The sequence below is a fragment of the Rhipicephalus microplus genome, chromosome X, assembly GCF_043290135.1.
Source record: "Rhipicephalus microplus isolate Deutch F79 chromosome X, USDA_Rmic, whole genome shotgun sequence".
Lineage (NCBI taxonomy): Eukaryota > Metazoa > Arthropoda > Arachnida > Ixodida > Ixodidae > Rhipicephalus > Rhipicephalus microplus.
In genome coordinates, this window is record NC_134710.1 from 333459103 (window position 1) to 333475350 (window position 16248).

Genomic DNA, 16248 nt, shown 5'->3' on the forward strand with positions numbered 1-16248 from the left:
CTTAAGTGCTGCAAACATCAATGCACGTACTAGTTAGAAGAGTGTATACATAGCATATATATGCTGCGTGGTGAATTATTCTGTACAGTTCTGAATCTGGTGACATAAAAGGAAATAATGGCTGCCCGCTTGCAAACAACGGAAGACACCTGCCACAATGCTGCCGTTTCAGAGCGCAGAGCGACGAAATCTACGGGGGAAAAAAACGAGAACATTATGCGCTTTTGTGCGTATTTAAGTTTTCTAGCGCATTTATGCAGCAAACAAGCTAACTCTGTGTGAGATGGGATAGTCTGGTCCCAGGTGCATTTTTCATTCAGACGAACGGAACATTTCTCAACAATGATTAACTTGCCCTTGCAGATTGCACGATAAAACCTCTACGACAGGAATATTCATTACTATAAAACGTCACGGTGCAATTGTAATGTCCACCAAGCTTGCGAGAAAGTCGGTTCGAAAAATAACGCGTGAGAAATTTTGTTGTCGCAACCATGCTCCGTGTCGCAACCATGTCGCAACCATGCTTGGATGCACTCAGTAAAGAATGCTAACTGAAAGCTATCACTGCGTCAGGACTGCTTGGCATATAGAGCGTAACATAAAAATCATTCTCATAGGCAGGCAGTCAGAAGCATCAACAGTAAGGAATTGTTCGCTCAGCAAAATAAGCAAAATGTAACTGTTAATCTACAAAAACATGCTGCGCATACCTCTCATTCCTCGTTGTAAGCGGAGCCATCTTTTACTTGTAAAACACGCTTCGCCATGACGAGCACTACGTCATCTACGCTCAACAGAAATTAACAATTAACGATGTCTTCTTCGATATGGTTGGTCATCGCAACGATACATTTTCGAAGACTAGTCCATTCAATTGTGCGACAAGAGGCCCTGGCTTCAAATGGTCACCCTACCTGTCGTTTACTGTATTTTATAGCGATTACTATACTAGAAACCCCAACATCATTTTATTCCATAAGAAAGAAAACGTCAAGGACTTGAGAAATTACAGGCCGATCAGTTTACTGTTCATTTTCTACATACCATTTACAAAAAGTATAGCTAATAGAATTAAGGCGACATTAAAGTTTAATCAAACAAAGGACCAAGCAGGATTTCGTACAGGCTACTGCAGAGTAGACCATATTCATACTTCCAATGAGGTAATATAGAAAAGTGTGGAATAAAACCAACCCCTATACATAGCTTCCATTGATTACGAGAAGGCCTTTGACTCAGTGAAGACATCAGCAGTAATGCAGGCACTACGGAATCAGGAAATCGACAAATCCTGCATAAACATACTGGAAAAAATTACAGTGGATCCACAGCCACATTAGTTCTCCGTAAAGAAAGCGACAAAATTCCAATAAAGAAGGCTGTAAGGCAGGGAGCGACGATCTCTCCAACGCTATTCACCGCGTGTTTACAGGAGCTTTTCAGGGCCCTAGATTGGGGAGAGTTAGGAATAAGAGTTAATGGAGAGTATCTTATAATCTGCGATTCGCTGATGAAAGTACCTTGATGAGTAACTCAGGGGACGAATTACAGCTCATCATTACTGAACTGGACACGGAAAGCAGAAGAGTAGGTCTGAAAATAGTATGCACAAAACTAGAGTAATGTGCAACAGTCTCGGTAGAAAGCACTACTTTGTGAGAGGTGGAGACACGCCGGAAGTTGCAAAGGAATATGTCTTCTTAAGACAGGTAGTAACCGCAGAGCAAAACCATCAGATTGGAATAACTGAAAGAATAAGAATGGGGCGGATAGCATTCAGCAAGCATTCTCTAATCATCAATGGTAATATGCCACTAAACCTTAAGAAGACGGTTAATAAGAGCTGCATCTTGCCGGTACTTACCTACATAGCAGAAACCTGGATGCTGAAAAAGAGGGTTCACCTTAAATTAAAGACGACGCAGCGAATGATGGAAAAAAATGATAGCTGCAACCTTAAGAGACAAGAAGAAAGAAAAGTGGATCAGGGAACAAACCGGTGTTAAGGATATCATAATTGAAATCAAGAAGAAATGAACATGGACCCGGCCCGTTGCACGTAGGCACGATAACCGCTGGTGATTACGGGTAACTGACTGGATTCCCAGATAAAAAAGGCGCACGAAGGGGAGACCGAAGGTTGGGTGGGCCATTGAGATTAAGAAATTCGTAGGTGCAACGTGGCTGCAGAAAGCACAATACCGAGTTGATTGTTGGGTCATGGGAGAGGCCTCTGCCCTGCCGTGGTCGTAGTCCGGATAATGATGATGATGACATTACTTTCACTTACTCTCTTCACAAGTATACGCATAGGAATAGGGGGAGGGGGAGTCTCACGACTTTGATATATTACATGTACACAATCTGCTCAAACTTCCACCAAAAGTCTGGTCACAGAGAAAAGCGGATGCCTGCGTCCCCCCCCCCCCTTCGTTGGGTTGGAGTGAATCCCCCACCCCAGCCCTCGAAAAAAATGTCTGGCTACTCCCCTGCAGCAAACGTGAAAAAACACTGCTAAGCACAATGAAAGCCCGTCTTGTCTGCCACGTGTTCCAAGGCCACGCGAAGCAAGTGGAGAGCGCGGCGGCTGCAGCCGGTCCGTCAAAAGGTGTGCCGCTTTTTTGACAGCCTGATGACAAGTCACCAAGCCAGGCACCCGACCCCGTGCTCAGTGACGATTACACAACACCTATACGTACGTGTGCTAAACCTCAAAGGGAAGTCAACCGTGCACCGACGGCACCTGTCACGCCAGAGGGGCCCGTTTCTATTAAAATCCATATAACGAACCTCCAACACGCGAAAGCGAGAGCTGTCCTCGATAGCCGACGAGAAGCGATGTGCCGCATGACTGAAAGGCAATCAGTGAGATGACACCTGTCAACTCTTCCGACGCCCACGGAGCGCCAGCACCGGCAAGCGGCATTCTCGGTAGAAGGCGAGAGTCAGCGCCGATTCGAGTACTGAGCCGTCATGTGCGCGACCACATGCACTCCGAGAACCGACGAAACAAGGGTAAAGAAAGATGGGCTACATGTTCGAAGAAATCGTCGTGCAAAAGGAGTTATGTGGGCATATAGGTGAGTATGTCTATGAACTTATTACGCGAGTCTTAACCGGTATATTATATCACGTACAGGGTGATCCAGCATCAATGCATGTTGTTTTATTACTGAGTGAAGCATTCGTTGCGAGAGGAACCGACTGTATATCTTGCTAACCGATGAGACATCCAGTGCTCTAGCACGCAAGTGTTTTATGACGTGGGCATCCTAGACTTTAGGGACGTATTTCCGTCACGAATATGACGTTAATAAAATTCACGCTACCAAATGACAAAGCAAAAACATTACTAAAGTTCTCAGCCGGGAGTTGAACCTCTGACTCTTCAAGCCGTGCTGATACCTGTGCTTTACCGAGGAGCTTGTCTCTCACGCAAGGTGCTCTCTGGTGGCGGAGTGGGATGGTGCCGCCGTCAGTTAGCGGTGAAAATAAGTAATGCGGCATGACACTTACTAGCTCTGATAGAGAAATCTTCATCGACAGTGCAGACGCGCATATCGAATACCAGTGTTTATGATGTGTTTTTGATGTCATATATGCACGGGGTTCACGATAAGATGTGTGCAGGTATGTCGACAACGTCAACTCCCAACGGTTAAATCATGATTGTGGGCATTATTTCTTGTGATGGCGTTGTGCCACTAGGCATTAACATGAGTGTACTCCCGTCAAACGGTGCTGTAGCAGCCTCACCAATAGACATTGTGCAAGCTCTCATATCGTGGGTGCACGCGCGCATTCGAGCCTCGATTTGATATTTGGGGGTCAACGTCCGAAAACCACCATATGATTATGAGAGACGCCGTATATAGTGGAGGGCTCCGGAAATATCTACCACCTGGGTTCTTTAACGCGCGCCCATATCTGAGCACTCGGGCCAACAGCATTTCCACCTCCATCGAAAATACAGCCGCCGTAGCCGGGATTCGATCCCGCGACCTGCGGGTCAGCAGCCGAGTACCTTAGCCACTAGACCACCGTGGCAGAGGGGTTCAAACCTCGCATCACCAAGAAAATGTTTTCACCGAAAATTCCCCACTTTCTCCTTCTTTCGATATCTTTATTTCTCAATATCTTCACTCGTTTTCTCGCCAATCAGTGTTATTTGATCTCACGCAGGACAAATGGGTACATGAATTGATGCATTATTTAAGCGCAATAATGAAGCCATGTCTAATATAAATCCTGTGACCCCCCCCCCTTTGCTGCGCGCGGGAAGAGATTAGTGTGTTAATAATTTCGTCTCACGACACGTGGGAAAAGCCTTCTTAGGAAAATGATAAGTACAATTCAAATGTCAAGAAAAGGTAGGTACACTATAAGAGAACTTTAGCCAGCTATGAACGGTTGGTCATGTACTTTCAAGACTGCTCGCATTCTCGAGTATTTAGTACAAAAATCAGTTCCGTTAGTGAGAAGAGTATTTCAGTAAAATAATAAGACCGGCGCTGATGTAAATAATTGATAGATCTAATCGGGACATATTATCGCGGAGCTGTCATGCTGGAGGTGCGTTGTGCGTCGTAGACAGAAAAGTTTCATCACGATTAACCGGCCCGTGCTCTCCTCGTTCTATTCTTCCTCTCCTGCTTCGCTCGCAGAAGTCCGGCGCGGGATGAAATAATGCTGATTTGTGAGAGAACAAATGCATATATGTAGAAAGGAAGAGATTGAAAGAGGAAGAAGGAGGAGGGAAATTCTCGATGAAAACATTTATCGTGGTGAGGCGAGGTTTGAACTTGCACAGCCACGATTTCTACAGCAAGCGTACTAAGAAATCTGCTATCCAGGCAAACTAGAGGAGCTTAGCAAAGCCTTGTATAGTATGTTATAGGAAGAAGGTGGGAAAAGGAAGCAAATATGAGGTTCAGGAAAGGTGGGAGGGTGAGGAGGAGAAAAGGAGGGGGAGAACAAGCACAGAGAGAGAAATGTGATAAACAAAGAGAATGAGAGAAGTAGAATGGAATATAGTGGTTTTGGGACGTTAAACCCCACATATCAATCAATTAGAATGGAAAGAAAGGGCAAATAAAACATGACAGATCCTTCCATCACAGGAATCGGTACAACACGGAAATGAAACGTGTCTTCGCAGAAGTAGTGCTTACTGCATAGTGATATATGAGAACTTGCACAATGTACATTGGTGTTAGGCGGCTATAGCATCATTTGATTTCGATACACTCCAGGGGCGCAGCTATATATTTTTGGGGGGGAAGGAGGGGGGTATACTTTATGATGTGCCTTATATATATATATATATATATATATATATATATATATATATATATATATATATATATATATATATATATATATATATATATATATATATATATATATATATATATATATATATATATATATAGGGCAAGCAAAATGGAAAAATTTGGGGGAGTTGAATTTGCCAGCACCCTCCTCCTTTTTTTTTTTGGCTTCGCCCATAATATACCCACGTTGACGCCTAGTGCCTCATACCTGTACACAGCGTATCGTGAACTTCGTGTGAAGATGAAATCAGAGAGCACATAATAAACACTGGTACTCGATATGCGCGTCTTCAAAGCGTCGTCAATTAAGGAGAGAGATATCACGGCGTGCGTTCCGGAGTAATGGGGTAACTTACGCCTGCGCTCATGCATACACTACCAGACTGCGATTCAGCAACGCCGGAGGTAGAGGTTCATAGATCGAGCCACAAACGCACGCAGGCGTTCTATGTCCCGCTGGCCTCTGTCTCACTGCACTAGTACGTCATTTGCTTGTCGGCATCGTTGCCTCTCTGCAGCAGTTTGCCTCTCTATCGTTGCCTCTCTATCGTCGCCTCTCTATCGTTGCCTCTCCATCGTCGCCTCTCCATCGTTGCCTCTCTATCACACTCAAAGTAGCGGTGGCGAAACCGCCTTGGCAGATGTGAAAACTGCACTACTCCGGCAACGAGCCGTCACACACGGTAACACGAAGCGAAAGTCATAGAACTCAAGTTCGTCGGCAAATTTCCGATGCTACCATGGTCAATGTTATTCCCTGCTGTCGAGGCGCTTTAACCATGGCGTCCGAGATATTGTGCCGGCGCACAATCTCGAACGCTCAAATGTGTGTGAGGTATAATGCATTTTAGTAACATGCTCAGTATTTGCGTGGGTAGCTTAGTCTGTAAAGCACTGGGCGTTTGTCGTCGTGGACCGAAAAGTCAGAAGTTCGACTTTCGGCGGGGGAACTTCTCTTAATGTTTTTAAAAACGATTATTTCACGGGATTCTTGAACACAGAATATTGGTCTGTCTGTCTGTCACTTGATTTATCCCACCCTGCCAAAGTTTAAGCAACGTTGGTAAACTCCCTATACCTGGCATGAGACGCACCCTCACAAGGGGATACACTGCATCAGCGCCGCTTTCACTACTGGCGGCTGCCGGGTATGCTACCACTAATAATTCACATACAATACATTTCACTCATTACGTAACAGGTGATGTCAGAAAGTACAGGGAAAGGTTGTAAACCGAGGGGAGGAGAGTTGCCGTGAAAGATCTCTTTTCCCACTGCACTTACAAGCAGAATGTGTTCGTGCTCTCTTGCAGGTACTCTCGCCGTTCGGGGGACGCGGCAATTTTTAAGTGTAGTCAACCATTTTTTAAATGTTCTGCGCGTGTTTCTTGAAGTCTAAAAAAGGAAAGCTGGCCGATTTCTATATAGGACAGCATTCAATCAACACAAGTAAAGTTAGCCTTTCTTTATCTCACGTTCCATACTAACAACAGCGACATATGCACGTAGTGTGAAGGGTCAGTCACTCTGCAAAAGCAGCTTTATTTCACAACTGGAATGTGCACATAATGACAAAACAATGATCCAAGAATATCCGAACCAACGCGAAAGTTATTAACAGTCACGACAGGTCACGTCGTACTTGACTCAATCTCATCTGTTGCGACGGCGAGCATATTTTCTTTCAGATCATGAGCACCAAACAAGACAGACGCTCAGGGTAAGATGGAAGTGTGAGGCCATGAGAAATCTTTGATCAGGTACCCCGCTTGTGGATATGTTTCGGCTGGTTGACTTGTTTTTGTCAAAGCATTCTTTTAAGGAAGGAAGGTCCACTTTTCAAAACATCTGCTCCAGCGAAATTCTCTGTTAAAAGATTTCTCAAAGCAACAGTGAGTTCAATAGATGAATATCAGTGATAATATTAGAAGCAAAGGGCCACATAGTTTCAAACTGGCTCTACGTATTTTCATTAACAGGAAGGGGGCTCTAATTGTATCACATCATTGGAACCACATGCCAAAAGTAAAGGATGAACGAACTCTGTAGCCGAGTCAACACACATTCAAGCCTTTAATGAAACACATTTGGTTGGCCACAGGTATGCTCGCGTCATCACACATTAGTCTAGCGGCACTGCGATTATGTCTGCCCAGTCAGGCTTGCAGAGAACTGGGTTTTCTCATGCACTCATTCAACATTACCTGCTAAATATAATAGATCCAAATACTTGTACTCACCCGTTGTTGCTGGGAAACCTTGAAAACTTTCGCGGAATCGGAAATCCTCGGGTTAACACACCACAGAGCCACGCAAACCATCTGATGCCCCGGGTAAGCCCTCTCCGTGTAATGCAAGGTTGACTTTCTCGACATGGCTCATGGTGGCTTCCGTTTGCTGCACGCCATATAAAATGTCTTGTTTCCCACATAGTCATAATTGCCACTAAACCAGCCAGTCAACCAAGCGCGATCGAATTGTGACATCGCTTAGTGAGTGACAAGGGAAAGCGGAGGCAGGCGCTGAACACAAGTCTTCCCCTGCTCCGCCCGATACCAAATTCAACGAATAAAAAAAATAAAAAAGACACTTCGAGAAGAGTTGACCTACTTCCCATTCAATCAAATTTCTTTATTTGTAAATACTCTTGAAAGGAAATAACTGCTAACACCCACATAAACCTTGATTGATTGATTGATTGATTGATTGATTGATTGATTGATTGATTGATTGATATGTGGGGTTTAACGTCCCAAAACCACCACATGGTTATGAGAGATGCCGTAGTGGAGGGCTCCGGAAATTTCGACCTCCTGGGGTTCTTTGACGTGCACCCAAATCTGAGCCCACGGGCCTACAACACTTCCGCCTCCATCAGAAATGCAGCCGCCGCAGCCGGGATTTGAACCCGTGACCTGCGGGTGAGCAGCCGAGTACCTTAGCCACTAGAACACCGCGGCGGGGCCACATCAACCTGAATTCAGTCGAAGAGGTCTTAGGATGCCCGGCAACCACTACGAGCGCACATGTTCCGTGAAACCAAAACAAGCACTGAGTTTCCGGGGCCTGGTTTAAGCCCATTGATGAACGCCCAGCTATCTTGAACTGCTGGCTGCGTTCATACCTATGAACACTGTCGATAATAAAATAAATCTTACGCATATATGAGGCGCAACATCAATACGTAAGTATATGGTGGTGTGTCGTCTTACTAGAAATGCATAGATACGCAATGCTAAAGACAAAAGTGTTTCTTACGCCGTGCTGAAAAAGCTACGCTATGCATGAAGAAGCCCTGTGCCGGCGATATGGTGCTGCCACCTGGTAGGAAGCAAACGGTACGAGAATACCATTACGGCTGGCCGCGGATGAGACAACGACTGATGTAGTACGGCCGGCAGAACTCTATCATTCTTCGATGACATTTGCAGTGAAGCACGCAGATACGTAGACATTTTTTTTTTCTTTTTTGTTTCATAGTGTTAATTTTATCGATGTCATGTCCATGACGGCAATACGTCACTACAGTCTTGGTGGATCCGGCATAAAACATTTTAATGTTAAAACCGTAGAAGGAATACAGATATAGAAAAATACATAGAAAGAACGAGAATATAAAGAAAAATAAAAGGGACAAAGATAGACGGTAGAAAAGCAGAGGGAGGGGGGTTGAAAAAAACACACAAAAAAAGATAGAAAAAGCAGAGTGCAAGCACAGTCATGTGCAGTAGAGTATTGCAAGGAGCGGGAAAAAGATATGTCAGATGGTAAAGCCTTAGCTAAGTCAGGCCTACATCGGTGCCCACTAGCTCTGCTTTTTACGCGGCCTTGCGCGACTTCATGCAAGCTGTGCTAAATTTCATTTAATTTTTTGATTATTTATTTTTCTCGGGTGTTGATGTACCGCATCCAACCTGATTCTCATGCTGCAAAGGCTTCTTGAAAGTCTACTTACGAGACCACTATCAGATGCTCTGTGACAGCCAGGTGGATTGCGGACCCATGGTCAGAAGGCCACCTTCCAGGCGTTTTTAAATGCGAACCATTTCTTCGCGTACTGCAGACACTTGGAAAGACTATCTACGTATTTGTCTCTGTCTTTATATCAATCTAGCCGGCTACGTCTGGGTGCTCTCGTGGTCACCTCTTTAAGTAGAGCTGAGCCAAAATTATTCAAAAAGCGTAAGAGTGCTTAACAGTTATGACTGTCTGGTCATAACATGAGTAATGTGAAAATCCCACTAAGTACGACGTGAAACTCTTTCCTCCAGACACGTGTGGCTTATACCCGTATACCATGGGCCCTGGTATGCGTGTGTGCTCCACGGGTGTTCGAAAGTTTATATCCTCCGAGGAATGGCAAGAGCAGATACCGATAACTTAAATGCGAGAGCGTTAGTAAAAATCGACATCGGCAGCGTTGACGTGACGAACGAAAAGAATAAATGTTACGGCTGCAGTAGGAATTGAACCCAAGCATTCTACTTGGCAATCATGTATCCTACCATAGAGCCACGCCAGTTAGTGGAACTGCTTTTGAAAAAGACCTTATGCAGGCGTAATGTTAGTGAAATGTAAATCGTGGCTGCAGTGCTGCCAATTTGATATTATTAGCCCCGAGAACGAACACTGGCGTCACTGTTCTCAAGGTAGTGTGACGTCACGGCAAGGACTCGCCTGCTACGCCACCACTTTCCGGCCTTTCCTGCGCCCATTGCCTGCCACTCTTTAGCAATACGGTGTTGATTACTCCTCAAATTTGCGACGCAATTCTCTCAAGGTACCATTTGGAAGATTGATTGATTGATATGTGGGATATGTGATTTATATGTGGGATTGATATGTGGGTCCACTACAGTGAGACCTGAGGAAGTGCGTATCACCGGCAAGCCAACGAGTCTCTCGACAATCCCACGCTTGCCGTGGCAGTGGCGCCCTCTTTTGCGCATCGAAAGTCACCGCTACATTCGTCTATTGTCTCTCTTTGTCCTCGTTGGTATTTGCGATGTTACAGCTCAACTAAATGTTGCTGTAGTTGTTGCTGTCTTTGCCTGTTTGTTTAATGTACTGTATTTTTTTCATGTGCAATGAAATATGTTTTTCGTGTACCATGAATTTGTATCGTATCAATAAGTATGGAGCGATAATGTAGAAGTGTTGCTTCTTACTCTCTTTCAAGTACAAACGCGAAACTCGCTTGTGCTTCAAAAAAATGTCATGAACGAGAAAAAGAAAAAAAGTCTACGTGGTTAGGAGGTAAAACTTTCGACATTCATTTAGTAGGACATTCATTTAGTAGGATTTCAGCTAAAATCTAGCAAAACCTATTCGCCGTTTTTTTTTAGATTTTATAAACCTCCGCAAATCAATTCGGCTTCTGTAAACTTATGCCGACGCTACGCTAGAGGCACACATCAAAGCTGCTATAGAAGAGTGATCTAATGCATCAGAGATAGTGCTGTAACAGCGAAGAAAATGTATGTAGGGATACAGTAACGTTCACTTGCAGGCTTTAGTTTGTGATGCATACTTCATAGGTGTGACAGCCCAAACTCGATCAGGTGTAGGTATTATTTTATTATTTATTTTTGAATACCTCAAAGGCCCCAGCTGGCGTATTACATGAGGGATGGGTATTAATTACCGCATAAAAAAGTGATTCGAGGGTAATCTTGAATTGATGCGGGTCGGAGTGGTGCACGGTAGTTGCAGGCAGACAATTCCAGTCCCGTGTGGTTGTCCCAAAAAAAAAAAAAAGAGCGAAGATGTGCGGTGCTTTGGGCTGGTGGAGGATCCACTGCGCTTGAATGGTTTGTGCGGCTTGATGACCAATGGACTGGCAGGATGGCTGGAACTTCGATGGGGGCATGATAAAATTTGTGAAAAAGACATAGTCGAGATATGTGACGTCGTAATTCTAGATTAGAAAGGTGCGCACGAGTTTTACTTTTGGAAACACTGGAATTGTAGGTATATTCGGAGTAGATAAAACGCGCAGCACAATTTTGAATCGATTCGAGAATGTTTGATGAGTGAGATTGGTAGGGATCCCAGACAGAGCATGCATACTCTAATTTTGTACGAACAAGTGTGACATATGATATTAGTTTAACTGATGGGGGCGCAAGTCTTAAGTGTCTACGTAGAAAACCTAGAGTGCGATTCGCGGAGTTGGCTATGCTAGTCATGTGGGCTGACCAGGAAATGTTACTTGAAAATGTGACACCAAGATATTTGTAAGATTCAGCGGGTGAGACTGCAGAGCCGGAAATGGTGTATTCTGCTGACTGGTGATGGGGCCTGCGATGAAAAGATACCAATGAAGTTTTCTTTATGTTTAAAGACATTAACCGCTTATCATACCACGATACAATTAGATTGAGGTCGTTTTGAAGTGTTGTAGTGTCTGCGCTGTTTGCTATGAGACGGTATACGACGCAGTCATCTGCAAAGAAGCGAATGCTTGAAGAGATGTTTGATGGAAGGTCATTGATGTAAATGAGAAAAAGTAATGGTCCCAGCACTGTACCTTGCGGCACACCAGAGATTACAGAGAAACAGCTAGATGAGGCGGAGCTAGCATGCACAAATTGTTAGCGATTGGTAAGAAAACTGCGAATCCAATTCAATACATTTGTATTAATGTTTAGACGAGAAAGTTTTAGTAGTAGCCGTTGATGCGGGACTTTATCGAATGCTTTTTCAAAGTCTAAGAAGAGGGTGTCAATGGGTAATATTTATGTCGAGGCTGGAACTGATATCATGATAAATCAAAGCTAGTTGTGTGTCACATGAAAATCCTGAGCGAAAGCCGTGCTGACTGGAATGAAAATAGTTATTGCTGGCTAAGAACTTGATGATGTTAGAGTAAATCACATGCTACATTAGTTTGGAGCAACCGCTAGTAAGGGAAATGGGGCGATAACTGCTGCAAAGAGATGAAGGACCTTTTTTGGGCAATGGAACAATCTTGCCCACTCTCCAGTCTTCCGACACCACTCCTGATGATAGTGACTGTTGAAAGATATGACCGAGTAGTGTACTAGCAATTGATTTCATGTTTTTGAGCATTTTCGCGTTGATACCATCGATGCCGCATGAAGATGTGAGTTTCAGTGAGTCGATTAGTTTTGTGATGCCGTTTGAGCAGAATGTGATGTCCGGCATCTTGCTATGGTTGATATTAAAAAATGAAGGCAAGTTATCGACAGGTTCAACGGTAATCACGGAAGAAAAAAAGCTGTTAAGTTGTTCGGTGGCCTCGTGATCAGGAATTGGATGGTTTTGATCGTTGTGCAGTACTAATGGTTGGAAGGTACTGGGGTTATTTGTGTGCCAGAATTTTTGGGGGCTGTTGCTTAACATAGCGGGCAATGTTTGTGAAAAAATTAAAGGTTTTTTTTTGTTAGCAAGTTTATCAAATTCTATTTCTGCAACGTAGTACCTGCTCCACGCACATGCGCTATTGGACCGCTTTGCCAATCGAAAGAGTCGTTTCTTTTTGTTATTTAGGCGTTTCAGTGTGATGTTAAACCACGGGGATGACTTTTTCTCGGTTACGGTAATCGTGGGCACATGCCTTGTGAATATATCTAACATTTTCTTTTTGAATAGCAGCCAATTAGCTTCAACCGAACGCTTTGAAAGGTCGATAAGAAAGAAAGCAGCGAATTGCTCTAGGTCTGAGTTTATAGCGGAATAATTGCCTTTATCAGGCAGTGTCATATTTTTGTTGTTTTTGCTGAGTGGTGTAGTTTACAAGAATAAGACGCATGGATTACTAAGTGATCACTGAGTCCTGGTAGGAACGTCATCTGGGACACTCTTTCAGGCTCATAAATGAGAACAAGGTAAAGAATATGAAGGTAGTTCTCACTGTCGCGCGTAGGTTCATTGACTAATTGCGTTAGTCCCAACGTTAGACATGAATTAACGAAATCGCTCTCTGTACTGTTTTTGAAAGCCACACATGCTAGGTTAGTCACAGGTATTGCTGGAAAATTGAAGTCGCCGAAAAGCAGTATCGGAAAATTTCGATACGATTCAGTAAGGAGCGGTATGAACTAGGTATGACGCAATAGGTGTGACTGCACAAACACGGACAGAATGCTGACTTCTACGAAGTTGAATTCAGCCCTCTCTCCTGTGCTTTTTCAGTTTTTTTGCTACGTGTTTGCACTGTCATGCATATGAAGTATGGAGGTTTACATTTCGGAAAAACACTGAAGTACTTGGAGCAACCTTTCCTATAGGTGGATCGAATAACTAAAACATTATATTTCAAAGGCGAAGTGATTAGGCCATGGACAGAAAAAAACCGTAGGAGCACACACTTCTAAGTAACCACTCAACAATGGCTGCAAGTGAAAATTCTGTCATAAATTCGTTACTATTCGGGTACTCGTAACAAGGTCGTTATAACGAAAAAAAGCTAACGTGCTTATGGCAGTTGTTTTTTTTTATTCTATATTAGTTAAAGCTCAAGAAATAGCTCAGTACGCTCACTATTCTCGCCTATGTACGGTATGATGTACTCTCAAATATGTTTCACTTAAAACTATAGTGAATGCAGATATATTATTGCCAGGCAACAGCCTGTTCATATGGCCGTATAAAAAAAGATCGAAATAATTCAGCAAACCACACTAAACATTCTAGACCGCAAGATACAGTGCGATTAAAAGGTTGCGTTCAAGCCCTCTGTTTCCAATAAAATGACTACTTTTAAAGGTGTAACTAAAATTAGACAGAAATTAATTTCTCTACTCTTTCATTAACCTAATGGTTGGATGTATTCGTTCGGTTTATTTCAACAAATACACAACCTACACGAAAAAATTCTTTCTTCATTGAAACAAAACACATGTCACTCGTGCATAGGTCGACGAATCCACTCATGAGTCGACTCACCCCTACTCATTCCGACTCAAGTCAGGCCGTGAGTCTGGCTGGGTAATATTATGGCGATATTAAGTCCGGTTTAGAAAAACATTGGTGAGTTTAAGTCCGAGTGATACATAAGCGCAAAATGTGTATCTGGAGTGAATATGATTGAGCTCTGCTTTTTTATGTCGACATATGGTCTTATCTATTCATATTCAGCTTTACTGCGAGCCTTATATAGGCTCACGTTTATACCCACGTCTACCCACGCGTGTTTCAATGCACCAGCGTTCATACGCCATCTCAATTTTATTGATCATAGGTGTAAGTAGGGGTGGTGGCCTTGACCTTTCCTCACAAACTCTTCTACTGGAAGTTCATGATAAAATTGTTTCGAGTGAGTTGCTTCGTCATGAAATCTCTTTATTGGGCTGTAGCCACTGCTTTGAAATGCCCCACGTAGGACCATTGACAAAATGCCCCACGTAGGACCATTGACAGAATAATCAAAAAGCCAATTTCTCTCTAAGGCACTTATGAGTTAGTTCAGTGTGGCGCACTCACATCAAACCGCAAGTCTGACTCTGAGTGAGGCCGAACGAGTAATATGCTGACCAGTATGAGTCCAAGTGAGTCCGGTTGAGAAAAAATTGATGAGTCTGAGTGCGAGTGCGTCTCGATAATTAACATTTTGGTGAGTCTCGGTTCGAGTGAGCCCTAAGAGCGAAATATACTCGTTAAGTAAGCCTGAGCAAGCCCTTTTTTTTTACCTATGAACTCATGTAATAATATATCGACTATACCTAGTCGATGTGGAGGTCAAACTATAGTACAAGTGTTTCGTGACTACCCTTGATTGCGTACAGAAGTTCCTTATCTTCTGAAAAACGGGTATTTGCAGCAACCGCTATAGGTCTTTGACAAGTCATAGAGGCGTCAAAGCAAAAATCGAAGGACAATGCTCCGCGAGGTAAGATGACTCACCCGGTACGCCAGTGATCCTCTTAACAGCGCTTAGTGGAGCGAATTAGTACGAGAGCCACTTTTAGGAACGAACCTTGTTTTGGATGGATCACTCAAGATTGAGGGTGCATACATTTTTCTCCCAAAATGCTTTCCTCTTCACACCTATAGGGCAACCGCACAGTCATCATTGTCTCTTCTCCTCGCCTCACCATCGCCCTGTGCGGCTTTCATTGTTTGTCTCGGGGAGAAGGTGCTTCGTTGAACGAAAGACGACGTAGCGTCGCTCGGTGTATGCGCGTCACAAAAAAAAGCGAGTGTTTCACGCCTACGCAGACACTGCGACAGAGTAAACTGCTTCGGTCCCGACAGGAACAGGAGCCACGAACGCTGGATCCGCCATGTCGGCAGACGAGAAGATGACCACCACAATGGTTTCCCCACCGAAAGCGACAGTGGTGCTGGCAGTACTGGTCGCTGCTCTTCTCGCAAGAATCGTCGTGGCCGTGGCCAAGTGGATGCGCATGTACTGGTACCTGCGCAATGTACCCCATCCCGAGCAACGCTGGCCATTCTCACTCGTCATCGACATGTGGCAGAGCCTGTCGAAAATGGACCCGAATCTGGCAGTGACAGCAAGTAAGAAACGAAAAATCACCTGGAGAACGCGTCAAGTTGCAGAGCCCGCGGACGCAATTTGACGCGTTGTCTGGTGATGTGCGCTAGACGCACGTAACCTCGCAAGAGTGTTTCGCCTGTAATTTCTAATGGGAACTACTGATGAAATTTGGGACTCTACACTTGTCAAAAAATTAACTGAACTGTACTTATACCTAGTGTGTCATATCAATGAGTATGTTCTCATTTCGTGAGAAGTGTGAACAAAGAAAGCATCTTCTGCTGAGTGGGCGTAGAACAAGGCCTAGAATAAATTACTGAGCAACGAGATAAGACTCGCGTCTTGTTTTAATTTACCTTCCAAATCTTTCTCTATTCATTGTGAATTGTACAAGGCGATACAGGTGACAATAATCACTGTTTGAGGCACACAAGCCATGCAGAAAGA

At 43.9% G+C, this 16248-nt stretch overlaps 1 protein-coding gene across 3 annotated transcripts in view; it reads left to right on the plus strand.

Annotated features, from left to right (window-relative positions):
• The first annotated feature begins 2928 nt into the window (after positions 1 to 2928).
• Positions 2929 to 16248, plus strand: part of LOC119161234 (cytochrome P450 4V2) — a 64024-nt gene continuing 50704 nt past the window's right edge. Inside the window, exons 1-2 of one of the 3 annotated variants that reach the window (XM_075879670.1) lie at positions 2929 to 3083; positions 15555 to 15821. In XM_075879670.1, the coding sequence (XP_075735785.1) occupies positions 3029 to 3083; positions 15555 to 15821 (322 nt within the window). In that variant the 5' untranslated portion in view covers positions 2929 to 3028. Of the gene's footprint in view, positions 3084 to 15518; positions 15822 to 16248 lie in introns of all 3 variants that reach the window. The other 2 variants (XM_037413607.2, XM_075879671.1) reach the window with 2 other exon arrangements.